At 37.4% G+C, this 13,443-nt stretch overlaps 1 protein-coding gene across 1 annotated transcript; it reads left to right on the forward strand.

The window, feature by feature from the left end:
• Positions 1 to 7,511: 7,511 nt before the first annotated feature.
• On the forward strand, positions 7,512 to 8,982 carry LOC142181274 (peroxidase 22.3-like). The gene is made up of 3 exons (XM_075254202.1): positions 7,512 to 7,791; positions 7,923 to 8,117; positions 8,296 to 8,982. The coding sequence occupies exons 1-3, from the start codon at positions 7,582 to 7,584 to the stop codon at positions 8,845 to 8,847; spliced, it is 957 nt and encodes a 318-aa protein (XP_075110303.1). The 5' UTR covers positions 7,512 to 7,581; the 3' UTR covers positions 8,848 to 8,982.
• Positions 8,983 to 13,443: the final 4,461 nt, after the last annotated feature.

Below are 13,443 nucleotides of genomic sequence, written 5' to 3' on the forward strand. Positions count from 1 at the left end.
CTAAACTGAATTCTTCCTTTGTTCGGCGTTAGGGTTTTAAACCCCAAACCGAACCTTTCCCCAGCTAGCCGGTGTTAGGGCTCCAACCCTGAACTGAGCATGCATATCCTCTTTCATCAATTTTATGAACTTCCTGGTGAATAATTAACGAATTTTCCTAGTGAAACTGGGGCAGAAAATTTCGTTCGTTTGTTTGTTTTTTTCCGCAGGTCTAACCTCGAGCCACACGGATCGAAATGACCCACGAGATGAGTCTCAACTCAGAATCAAAGAAGAAAAAGACAAAAGAAGACATCCCGAGATATCAGAGTGAATGGAGAGCAGATCGACTCCAACATTTGACTAAGGCCCTGAACCCTACCAATCGCGTCTCACTCAGTATCCCGGAGATTAAACAAGTCGCCGCAACTCGCAAGCATCAAGATTCAGATTGGAGTCTACAAGCAGAATCAGCTAAGACCCAAGATCAAGTCGTAAAAGAATCATAGATAGGAATCTTGTAACTAGCAGTTGACATGCATATAAGTAGTTAGTTCAGTTTCCAAATATCGTTTGGTTGTAATAAGGCGGTCAGTGACGCAGCAGTGACAACAGCAGCAGCAGTAGCAGCAAGCATTGCAATCCCATGGTAGTCCCAGCTACCAAAATTTTCTCGAACTACATTGACCTGATTCCTGTTTAGCCCAGGATATGTAGGAAATCTTTGAAGCAAGATTCGGTCAGATCTTTCAAAAACATGCTTCATACGGAGTGGTCCATAGGCAAAAATCGCTCATGCACGCTCACTTTATCTTTGCACGAAAACTCTTCGTGTTTCCGAACAAAGAGGGGCAGCTGTGAGCACGTGATTTTTGTTTTACGCGACAATCACTCCAAAAGAAACAAAATAATAGCAATTGGTCTTGCTGTACATTTGCTGGATTTTTACGTGGCATTTTTTGCTAGTTATTTGTGATTTTGCCCATGGTTGTTTTATTCAAAAATATATATATAAAAAAATATATGTCTATATGTCGTGTGAACCGTAGTCTGTTTATTAAAAGAAAAATAAAATATGTGCGTCCTTCATTGTATTTTGTCATTAAGTGTTTAGTATAATTAATTGTGTGATAATTGTTTTCCAATGTTTACATGGTATTATTTGGCAAATTATTTTAAGGAATTAAAAAGAGAAAAAAAGAAAAAAAAAGAAAGAAGGAGTTCGGACTTGGGCCAGTCCGATTTCAAAACAAACAAGCCCAAACAAACTCAGCCCAAACCCCATGTAAACCCGGTCCAGACCAGTTGGCCTCAGGGGGCATTCCAAACGACACCGTTTTACTGCAGTCCGATCTGGGCCGTTGATCTCAGAGTGATCAACGACCAAGATCAATTCCCCACAACCCACGAACAAAACCCGACCCGTTCCACCCAGACCAACCCAAACCCCCATTAGTTGAAACGACACCGTTTCCCCTAAGCCCTTAGATCCAAGCCATTGATTTCAGTTGATCCAACGGCTGAGATCAACTCACCTATTCCATATATAAACCCTTTGATCCTACCCTGCCCCCCCTATCCGAACCCCAGCCTTCGTCTCCACAATCCCTTCCCCTCAAACCCTAGCCGCCCCTGCACACCTTCACCAGAAACCCGGCGGCATGAACGCCGGTGACCTTCCCCTTAACACCCTAGAACGCCCTTGCCATCCTGAACCCAAATCTATCAACCATGTAGTTCGAATCCCTCCCCACCTTCTCGAATCTTCATTTGAAGATTCGAGTCAAAACTCGATCTACTCAGTTTAACCCCAGTTTCACACCAGACACCCCCCAGACCCCCCTCGCGACCAAACCATACTTGGTTTGGTCCGAATCTGATCAAGGAAGCATGAATCCCAGATCTGAGTTTTGGAACTTGGTGGTTCTTCGTCACTGGTCCATATCCGTTCAAACCGAAGCAGTTAAGGTCTAATGGACTTTAATCAAAGTGTTTCTCATTTGAGAAACACTTCGATTAAAGTCCGTTCAGCCTTAAGAAAGGTCTGTCCAAGTCCGAGTCAAGTTTTGATTTTTCAAGGTTTAAGGTGAGTCCTTTCTTTTCTTTATTTGTTTTGGCCCCTCTGATTGTGGTAAAAGTCTGTTCATACTTTGATTTTGTGTCTTTGAATTTTGTCAACTGTGCCCCGTCCACTTTGCCTAAACCTCTGCTTGTTTGAATGAGTCTTTCTATTTGCCTTGATATAAGTAGTGTGCAATTAGCTGATTCTCAAAATTTGAACTGATCAATTGACTCCTCGAGCACCACTTTGTTTAGCCAGTATAATTAGAACCATGTGTCGATACTGTTAAATGTCTGATTTTTGGTTACGACTGTATGAGTTATAACTAATATAGTCGAGTCGACAAATGTCGTCAATTAATTTCAGTAGTTCAAATGTTAACGATTGAACCTGTTGCTTGCTGCAACTTTGTTTGAATCAAAGTAAGAATCAAGTAGGGTCACTTATAGTTGCTGTATTTGAATCTGAAAATAAAAGGGTAGATTGTTAGCTGCAATCTGAATTGATGGCATGTGCACTTGTGCACAGCATGTGCATTGTGCACAGCCTGGTTCCTGCATAAAGGGCTTTTGATTTTAAAATAGTTTGACAGCATATGCTGTCAGATTATACCCTGCTGCCCATATCCTGCTTTAGTTTAGAAATATTAAACCTCACTTAAAAGGTAAGTCTGCCAGGGAATATCATGGGAGTTGATTTATATTTAAAGTAAGTGGAAACTGAAACAAGACAGACCACATGGGAGGGGTGTTCTTTTGGGTCTAAACAGGCTGTTAAAATGATGACTTTAGGCTTATAAAAGGGGGATACACACATAGATATAGAGAGAGACAGAATTAGGACATAGACACAGACAGACATAGAGGAGATCGGATAGACTGGGAGAGAGAAGAAAGGAGAGAGCCTGAAAGACATACAAAGAGAATAGACATAGAGGGATATTTAGACTGAGAGGACTGAAAAGGATAGAACTGATTTTAGGAAAACACAGATAGAGGGAGGTTAAGAGATAGAAAGTATACAATCTACAATCAGAAATTGCTTCTTCCTATTTGTTATTTGGGTTTTCAGTTGTTCAACTTGTTAAAATCAATTCTGATTCTTAGAAGTTCCAGTTGTGTCTATTTAGTCAAGTGTTTTCCATTGGTTTACTACTGGTTTGGTCTGCTTGGAGTTGTGATTCTACTCCACTGGGTGTTGCTGTCATTTGGCTACTGCTATCCTGCCCTGCTGCTGCTGCTATTTTGTTTTCTGTTGTTGCTGATTTCCCTATCTTCTTCCTCTTCTCTTTGGCATTTTCAGTTGTTTCCAGGTACACATCTCAAGTCTCACATTGGTGTAGCTGAATGTAACATTGAAAAAACATGAATAGAAAGATTTGAAGGAGTTATAATCACCCGTTTACTGACTGCCTTTTCATAAATGTTGTTAAGTTTATGTAAATTGTAGTTTATAGCTGATAGGGAATACACTGTTAAGCTTGTGCTATGTTGATTTGAATTGTGGCTTCGATTCGTTTAGCAGCATACAGGATGTAAACAGAACTCTTGGAATGAGAAATTATTTAATGTGATTGTTAAAATTAAATTCACTTTTTCAGCATGTATTGAATAAGTAAGGGCAAATGTCCCTCAAACCTAGCCAAATATCATATGGTTTTGAACTGCCCGGTTTTCGATTTCTTTAGGCCTTTATAGGATTGGTTTTGAATGTTATCGGGGGGTATTCTTCACTAAGAAATTCTATCAACCCTGTTTAAGCAAGTTAATCTAACTTTGGCCTAAAGATGTTTGTTGGGATTAAGTGTCATATTTTCATTAGACTAGACGGATTTCTTCTGTCAAACTAAAGCAATTTTCCATTGAAGTGTAGTGTTTTCTCTACTTTGTAAATAATTAATCAGAAATTGATAGGAATCCAGATTAGGCAAAAGCTTATAATTGAATTAGCATGCACCTTTTCTTCTAGTTTTAGAGACAAATGCATTAGAAATGTAGCCGCTTTAGGATATCCTTTCTAAAATAGAGATGAGCCTCGCCAAATAAAAATGTAAATTGCGGGGCCCTCAATAAATAACCATGATAATTATTTAGAATTCAGGATAGGCCATTTAATAAATTTCATGGCCTTCTACAAAATAATAACGCGTTAGACTCTCTAGGCGCGGCTTAATTAAATCATATTCTTAAATTCGGGTGCACATTGATGTGACCCAAATCCAAATCTCAACGAAGTCCAAATGTGTCGACGATCACGGGTGCATTGATTGTGACGTGGTTCGAGATGCATTTTCACGACGTTGCAATTCTATAAAAAATAAGTGATAATAATAAAAGCGGTTTAAACTTAATAAAAGCACATAAGTCACAACATGTATTTAAATCAGATATTTAGCCATTATAATAATTTAAGCGACCGTGCTAGAACCACGGGATTCGAGGGTGCCTAACACCTTCCCTCGGGTCAACAGAATTCCTTACTTAGAATTTCTGGTTCGCAGACTTCATTTGGAAAAGTCGAAAATTTCCTCGATTTGGGATTCAAGATAAACCGGTGACTTGGGACACCAAAAGCCAAACCTTTCCCAAGTGGCGACTCTGAATTAAATAAATAATCCCATTTCGAATATTGTCACTTAAATTGGAAAAACTCCACCCGCGCATCTAACCCTTCGGGGCGAGGGCGCGCAAAAAGGAGGTGTGACACAACTAACATCTCCTCTAATTGGAAAGTCATCAAACATGGATGGACTTCATGTCTAAATGGAATAAATTAGAATATAGCAAATGAAATCCACATTAAATTTTGGACGGAACCTTGGTTAGGCCCTAACTTGATACTACGACATCTAATTAAAGGTCCTCTACCCTGTAATGAACAATCATCCACATTAGTACTCTATATTGCCGGGAACACAATAAACCTTCAAAAAATCCCTTTTGAGCTCCCTAGTAATTTAAACAATCTAATAAGTAATCAATACATCCCAACCTGCACAAATAAAATATCCTACGATCACATTTACGGGGGGCTCATCCCAAGTGGAAACTTCACTGTGAAATCCTTATACAACCAATTGCGTGCTGCAAAAAATATAAATCTTTCCAATGGTTCTGGAACCTTCAGCTAGCCCCAAAAATAAAATATTTTCTTTGGCTTATGAGCCACCATCGATTACCCACAACAAGTTATCTACACAATATACAGCTCTCTCCAAATCCAATATGTCCAATCTGCCAGTCCCGTACTCATATTTTCTTTCAATGTCCCCGAGCACAAATGGTTTGACATCAATTAGGTATCAACCCACATGATGGGAGTCTAGACAGGTTTCATATCCCTCATTTAAGCTATCTAATTTTATTTTAAACAAGAAAGCTACTGCTACCCAAGTCTACCCTCATACCCTAATCCCAAATACTCTATGGCACTTATGGAAAAGTAGGATTCGCACTATTTTTTAAAGCACTAACCACTTTCCTAACATCCAACACATTATAGGTCAAGCATTAGAATACTTCTTTTTAGGCATAAACAACCACACGTGCCGCACACAACCTAGACACATGCATGTCAATTGGAACTCTCCAAATAATGAATATTTTAAACTAAACTCTGACAGAGCTTGTAGTATCCCTCACCAAAAATGTGGTCTTGGGGGTGTAATCAGAAACTCCACAGACAATTGGATACTGGGATATATAGGCAGAAGGAAAATGGAAAACCACTTTTATATGGAAGTCACTGCACTACTGGAAGGTTTACGACTTGCTCTACATCACCATCTCACTCCACTGGAAGTCAATGTTGGTTCAATAGAGGTAATTTCTCTACTCCACTCCCCTAATCCACACTACTCATCCTTGCTTCATGAATGCAGGTACCTGCTACACCAACTGGATAGACCTTGAGTGATACACATATAGAGAGCAAAATCAAGTAGCAGATAAACTAGCTAAATCTGGGGCAACCCTAGCTTGTAATGCCCAAGTACAAACCTATGGCAACCACCTTTTTTTGTATTACAAGAGTTGCTATTAGATCAACAGGGAAAACTCCATAGGCGCACCTCATCTACCACAGTGCAGTTGGAACCTCCCTCCTTTTGCCTAGGCATGTTGGCAACCACTTGTAATAGTAACCATGCACCTTTTTGTACTGCAGCGCAAATGGGCATTAGTGATCAACCCTATTTTTGTAACACTGAACCACCAACGCACTTTGCTCTTTGTAATGTTCCGTAATCTATAATATATACTTTTTTGATTGGCCAAAAAAAAACGTAGCCTACGTATTTCATATTTTGTTTAAGATATTTTTGGTGAATGCGTTATGGCAAGGGGCCATATGATTAATATTGAATTAACGTACCTTATAAGTAATTAATGAATGAGCCAATAAAAAAGGAACTGTGACAAATTGTCCACTCTATTCTTTATAGAACTAGTAATAAGACCTTTAGCATCAAATTAACCAATAGCTACTCCTCCTTACAAAATCAATTTGCATGTTGTTAGCGCTGACATTTATACTAGAAATTAGATTGATGTTTTTCTCGATATAGTCCACGTTGATCTGTTCTTCTTATTCTATATTTTGTTTTTGCTAATTCATTTATTTTACTTTAGACACGTTGACTTTTTTCGTTTTCAACTTTGGAGTTGGCAGTTGCTTATTATTAATGTGCAAATTAACCTCCTTCGTTACTCCCGCCGAATTGTGTGACCATATATCTCATTTAGAAACCTAAGCTGTTAGAAATAACACATATTTATTTAAGCTTGTGTTCTTTTTGACAATGAATGATGAACTCTGCCTGTTCTACTAATATGCAGAAATATATGATCATCGATCTCATCTAAAAGCTTAAGTTATTAGATAATATATACTTTTATTTATTTAATTATATCATCAATAACTCCTCATATAACATCAGTCTAAATAAACCATTCTCGTGAAGTAAGTCTATGGTCATATCCTCGTAGAAAATGGTTCTTAATCTTCAATTTATTGTTATATATCTTAGTCACCGGCTCAAAAAAAAAAAATCTAGCAGATAAAATAATATTAAGAAATTTGCTAGGCCTATGCAAAGAGAAAAGTTCAATAAAATGTTACGGCATACAAAGAGGGAGTTATAACGTACACAATTTATTTGCTAAGTCAAAATTGATATGGTTTTAATCTAGACGTTTGCTAAGTAGTAGGTTTGATTTTAATTATCATAAAACGAGAGACTCCGTCCCACTCAAATTTGCAATAATTTACAATTACCAAGTCTGAACATTTCGTGCATGAATAATTGATTCCGCGCGGACCAGAAAATATTAAAAAACCGTCCTTTCAGAAATTGTCTCAGTCTGGCTCATTCTTGTGAGAGTTGCTAAACCTAAAACCATTGTCGTGTTATAATAGTCAACATTTTTCTAACCTATAAATATAGCCACATTTTACTACTCTCATCACACAGAATCCGTAACATCACATATATAGAAAGTGTAGAACTTTATAGACTATATAGCAGTAATTAATTATCAAAAATGGTTTCACGTAGCTTCCTCTTTCTTCAAGTGTTGATCATGTTTTCTTTAGCAGTGATAGCATTTTCAGATTTATCAGATGATTTCTATGAGGATGTTTGTCCTGAAGCTTTACCAACCATTAAACGGGTTGTTGAGGATGCAGTTCGGAAAGAGAGACGAATGGGCGCTTCTCTGCTACGTCTGCATTTTCATGATTGTTTCGTTAATGTGAGCTTACATTATTTTTCTTGCACTTAATGTTTTTTCATTTTAGTCTAATTTCTATTTGTGAGAGCATCTGAGTATTGAACCTAAAATCTTGAAGTTAGGAATGAAGTCATTGCTTTTGGTTAATGCAGGGCTGTGATGCTTCGGTTCTTCTTGACCAAACAGCTACTATTGACAGTGAAAAGACTGCTCGTGCTAATAACAATTCTGCTAGAGGATTTGAGGTGATTGATAAAATCAAATCTGAGGTTGATAAAGCTTGTGGACGTCCGGTTGTATCTTGTGCGGACATCTTGGCAGTTGCAGCTCGTGACTCTGTAGTTGCTGTGCGTGTTACTTCCTTCTAAATGCTAAATATCTATAATAAACCAATTACTATTATATATTAACTTGAGGTCGCTATATGAACTGTTAAACTTTAAATCCTGGATCTCTAAATGTGTATGCCGCTAATGTTATGAACCTTCAATGATTAATTAAACTGAAATATTTGTACGTGAACAGCTACATGGACCAACATGGGAAGTGAAACTAGGAAGGAGAGACTCCACAACAGCAAGTAGAACCACAGCCAACAATGATATTCCATCTCCATTTATGGACTTACCTGCCCTTATCAACAACTTCAAGAATCAAGGATTGGATGAGGAAGACCTCGTCGCGCTTTCCGGTGGCCATACCCTAGGGTTTGCTCAGTGTTTCACCTTCAGAGATCGCATCTACAATGAGACTAACAACATTGATTCCACCTTTGCAAGTCAACGTCAAGCAAATTGTCCACGTAGTGGAGGTGATTCTAATCTTGCTTCCCTTGATCCTACTGCTGCTCTTTTCGACTCTAAATATTTTAGTAACTTGGTATCAAAGAAAGGGCTTTTACACTCTGATCAAGCTTTGTTTAGTGGAGGAGAAACTGATAATCTTGTTAAGACATACAGTACCAACCTTGGAACTTTCTCTAAAGATTTTGCTGAGTCTATGATTAAGATGGGAAATATCAAGCCATTGACTGGGAGTCAAGGTCAAATTCGTGTCAACTGCAGGAAGGTGAACTAAATATTTAATGATGCTGATAAAATCAAGTGTTTCAAGAATTTGATTCTTTTCAATTGTAATTGTGAGTTTTGTTCATTTTGAACGTTTGTTGTTACCTAATAATGAGTAATTGTGAAAGGGAGAGTTGTGTGGCCATTTGGTTTTCAAAGAAATCGGATTATATTGCTTTCAGTAGGCGAGTAAATGAGCAAATTGAGTAAATTGATTTTCCTTAGAGTTGTTTGACTACTAGATTATAAATTAATTGCATCGATCATCTCTAACGTACGTACCAGAAAACAACTTTAGAGCCTAATAACTTTAGAAAAAACAACTTGCTAAGAGTCAAACTCAAAATCTCCACTAACTAAGCGGACGCTACGAGAGCTTGTTGCTCTCTTATTTCTGTTCAAAATACTTCATCTCATGTTTCATGTATTTACTGTAAAATTCAAATATAACTATGAATGGTAAATTCGCTGAAAATATAGGTATGGATAATAAATATAGCATATATGTTTGACGTGTCGCATAATTTTTTCATTAAGATATGACGGGTAAATGACACGGCCAAAGTTTATTTGGGCTTAAATGAGCTGAGTAATGTACTAAGCAACTTATTTTTGCCAAACATTCCAAAAGCTAAAAAAATGCTTAAAGGGGATCTAAATAATGAATCATAACCAATCCACCTAATATTTGATCTATCTTTTGGATTTGTTTTTGGGGCTGATTGCAGCAGTTATATCAAAACTCTTGATGAATCCTATATCATTTTACTGTTGTATGTTGATGATATGTTGATGAAGGATCTAGAATAAATGAGATCAACAGCGGTTAAGCAACAACTGACGGAGGAGTTTGGAATGAAAGACTTAGGACCAGCTAAGCAAATCCTTGGGATGAGGATTAGCAGAAATAGGTCTGAAGGAACCTTAAAGTTGTCTAAAGAGAAGTACATACAAAAGGTACTAAGCAGGTTCAGTTTTCATGATGCAAAGACTATAAACAACCTACTAGGAAGCCACCTCACTCTGCCTAAGGAGAAATCACCAAAGACAGATGAAGAAAGAAGGAATATGTCGAAGGCACCATACGCTTCAGTAGTAGGAAGCTTTATGCATGCTATGGTGTGGCCAGACCTGTCATAGCCCATGCAGTCGGAGTTGTTAGTCGTTACATGTCAAATCCTGGAAAGGAACATTGAGAAGGAGTTAAATGGATCATGCGATACCTCAAAAAACACTTCAAGTATGGCACTTTGCTTCAAAAAGAGTAGTATTATTTTACAAGGGGCTTCTGATGCAAACCTAGGTGGTGATCTTGATAGTCGAAAAAGCACCACACGCTACGCGTTTACTTTGGGTCGTACAACTGTTAGGTAGATGTCCAGGCTTCAGAAAAGTATTGCTCTTTCTACAACCGAAGCAAAGTACATGGCGAACTCAGAAGCTCCGAAAGAGATGATATGGCTTAAGAACTTTCTGGAAGAGTTGGCCAAGAAGCAGGATGATTGTGAACCCTTCAGTGACAGCCAAAGTGCAATTCATCTTGCCAAGAATCCAGTGTTTCATGCAAGATCGAAACACATCCAGCTGAGGTATCATCATATCCGAGAGTTGATAGATGATGGAACTTTGTCCCTAAAGAATGATTGAAGAACCCGACAGACATGTTAACTAAAGTAGTTGGTGTTGATAAGCTGAGGCTGTGTATTGCCTCAGTTGGCCTTCAAAATTAATAATGTGAAGGCGCCACACAGAGACACGTAATATTTCTTTTTATGTATATGGGTTTTTCACGAGCGCAAAACACAACATGAAATTAATGCTCGCTAGTCAAAGATAATATAGTTTATTATCGTCTCTACAGGGTTTGAATTTAAAAAGTGCTCGAATAATCTTCATTTGATTACTATCCATGAAAATTAATACTTGATTTGATGACTATACTACGATTAACTACTAAAAATTAAGCAATTAACAATTGATCACAAAAGACAGTAGATGAGCAACAAAGGAATATCAATTAGAGGGATAAGGGTAGTTGAGTAGATAGGTACATGATAACTAACTCGGGATCTAATTCTTGAGTTAATTCACTCTATAATATGGTTGATTATCACGAATTCAACTGATAATCAGATTACATTTGAGATAATGTTCCCCTTTCGATTAAACATTAATTTTGGTAGTTAATCCAATTGAAGCATGGTAAACAATTGCAACAATAAAATGATGGTTATAATCTAATGGGTAACTTCTTACGAATATTTCTCTATTTTCTAGTTCGATTAACAATTCAAGAGGCTCTTTTTATAACCTATTTGAATCACAAATTTAAACTAGAGCATAAGATGTGAAGAAATTCAATATCAAACTCCTCTTTCGATTAAGGAAAATAATAAATAACTCCACAATACAAATTAAAACTCCATCAATTAATTCTAATAATTATCAAGAATCGAATCCCTAATAAATTATTGAAACACCGTATTTGTCAACACCCTAATGGAAATTACTCCATAGCAATGGAATAAGACATCTCAATAATATTCAAAAAAAAAATCAATTATAATAATTCGATACAAACTCCCGTATTGCAACGATTGCAGGTTGAAATATTGATGAATTCCTGGTTCTCCAATGTTTCGTAGGTCAAAAGTCCCCTAAAAATCACGTTTTGGTGTATTTATACCATGTAGAAACAAGTCCGGATGAAACTATCCTTTCCTAGCCGAACTAGGAAACTACTCCGTAAATTTTGTACACTCGCACCGCGCCGCGCCATGCGGCGAGCTTGTGAGGAAATTCAGAGAGCTCGCACATTGCCTGTCAGACCAACTTTAGCACTGCCAGCCCGCGCCTAGCGATACCCCCCTGAGGCGCGGCTGTGCTTTTTTCTTAGAGTAAATTCGTTTGTTCACTTTTTGACATCCGAACTTGGTCCTCGACCCTCGAACATGATCCCAGCTTAAATTCTTGCGCTTCTACTCAGACTTCAAAGCTCCAACTTATTAGATTTAGCTCCAAATTACCTTAGTAGCTCGGAATCATTTCCTGCAATGCATAAAACACATAATAAGTGTAATTCACCATTATTTAAGCTCAAACACACGTAAAATGCAGTAATTGGAGTGCAATACAAAGGCCAAAATACGGGTTTCTAGCCTACCATAAACACCCCACACTTAAACTATTGCTCGTCCTTGAGCAATCAAACTACACTTCACATAGGGACGACCTTTTTATCAAACAACCTCCCTAACATATCAGGCCAAGAATATTTAAAATAGACTAAGTACCCTATCACAACATCCTAGCCTCAAAACTCGACTCAAAAGCATCACGCATTTTTCACAACCTATTCACTTACTCTAACATAGAGGTCAAAGACTTTACCTTACCATCACAAATAACATGCCCTCACACAAACAATAGAGAGTAGTTCCACACACAATAAAATTCAAGAACAAATAGGAACTCAAGATAGAAAGAATTCACTCACTCTCAGAAATAAAATTCACGTGCCACATAGAATGTACCATAAGCTTGTCCGTAGTGTAATACTCTGCTAATTGAGCTCATTAAGTCAAGGATCAAGTAAGACTTTATTTTGGTTGTAACGTAGGCTAAGAGACGAGTAGGATACATATGGATATAGTGGCCACATCTCCCTAAGCACTTTAATACATATACAATTTCACAAACTCAAACCCAACATTCATAGCATATTAACACCAAGCTCCCAATTTCTTTAAGCATATACAAAACAAGACTTACCACTAGCAAGGAATAATTTTCTTTATAATATATATGCACACCAACATTTTTTCTTTTCTAGATTCTAATTTTCTCTTCTTCTTTTTTTCAATTCCCTACAAGTGGTTCTCACAATTTTTCAAATAGTGCACCTTTCTCCTTTTCTATAATTCCACTCAAAAACTCAACCATATTTCCACTTAGTTTTTAACAAACTCATAAATAGATCAAGTGCTTTAGAGAAGTAAAGGTTCAAACAGATAGTCAATTCAAATAAAGGGGTCAGGCTTGTAGTGTGGTTGCCAAGGAAAATAGAATTACAGGCTCAACAGGGCTAACTAGGATACACAACAATTAAGCGGGACACAGACATATAATTGGCTCACAAAGAAATGCCTATATCACTTCCTAGACTGAACAGGACTACTATTTCGCTTTGCAAACACACAGGGCAAGTTCTAGACATTAACTAACATGCACAAAATATCAACAAAATCTCACCCACGTTAGCACATAACTCACTCAAGATCGGATCTATCCCGACTCTCTAGTCAAAGCAGTTAAGTAGGGTCACAATCATACAATTTAAGACATTTATCTAAGAGTCAAGAACTTAGCATAGGTGTCACAACTAAGGCACTCACCACTCTCAAGGCATATGCAGTCAAGGAATATTACTTCAAATTAGCACTATGACTCAAGATTCTTTATTCCGATAAAACAAAATACTAAGAAAGCAATTCAGAGTTATGATTATAGACCATATTTTCTAAGAAATCAAGAAACAAATCAAACAAAACCAACTAACAAATAGAAAACAAGTATAAATACAATCAAATAGGAGCATCCTACCCCA

The sequence above is a fragment of the Nicotiana tabacum genome, chromosome 5 (genome assembly GCF_000715075.1).
Source record: "Nicotiana tabacum cultivar K326 chromosome 5, ASM71507v2, whole genome shotgun sequence".
NCBI lineage: Eukaryota > Viridiplantae > Streptophyta > Magnoliopsida > Solanales > Solanaceae > Nicotiana > Nicotiana tabacum.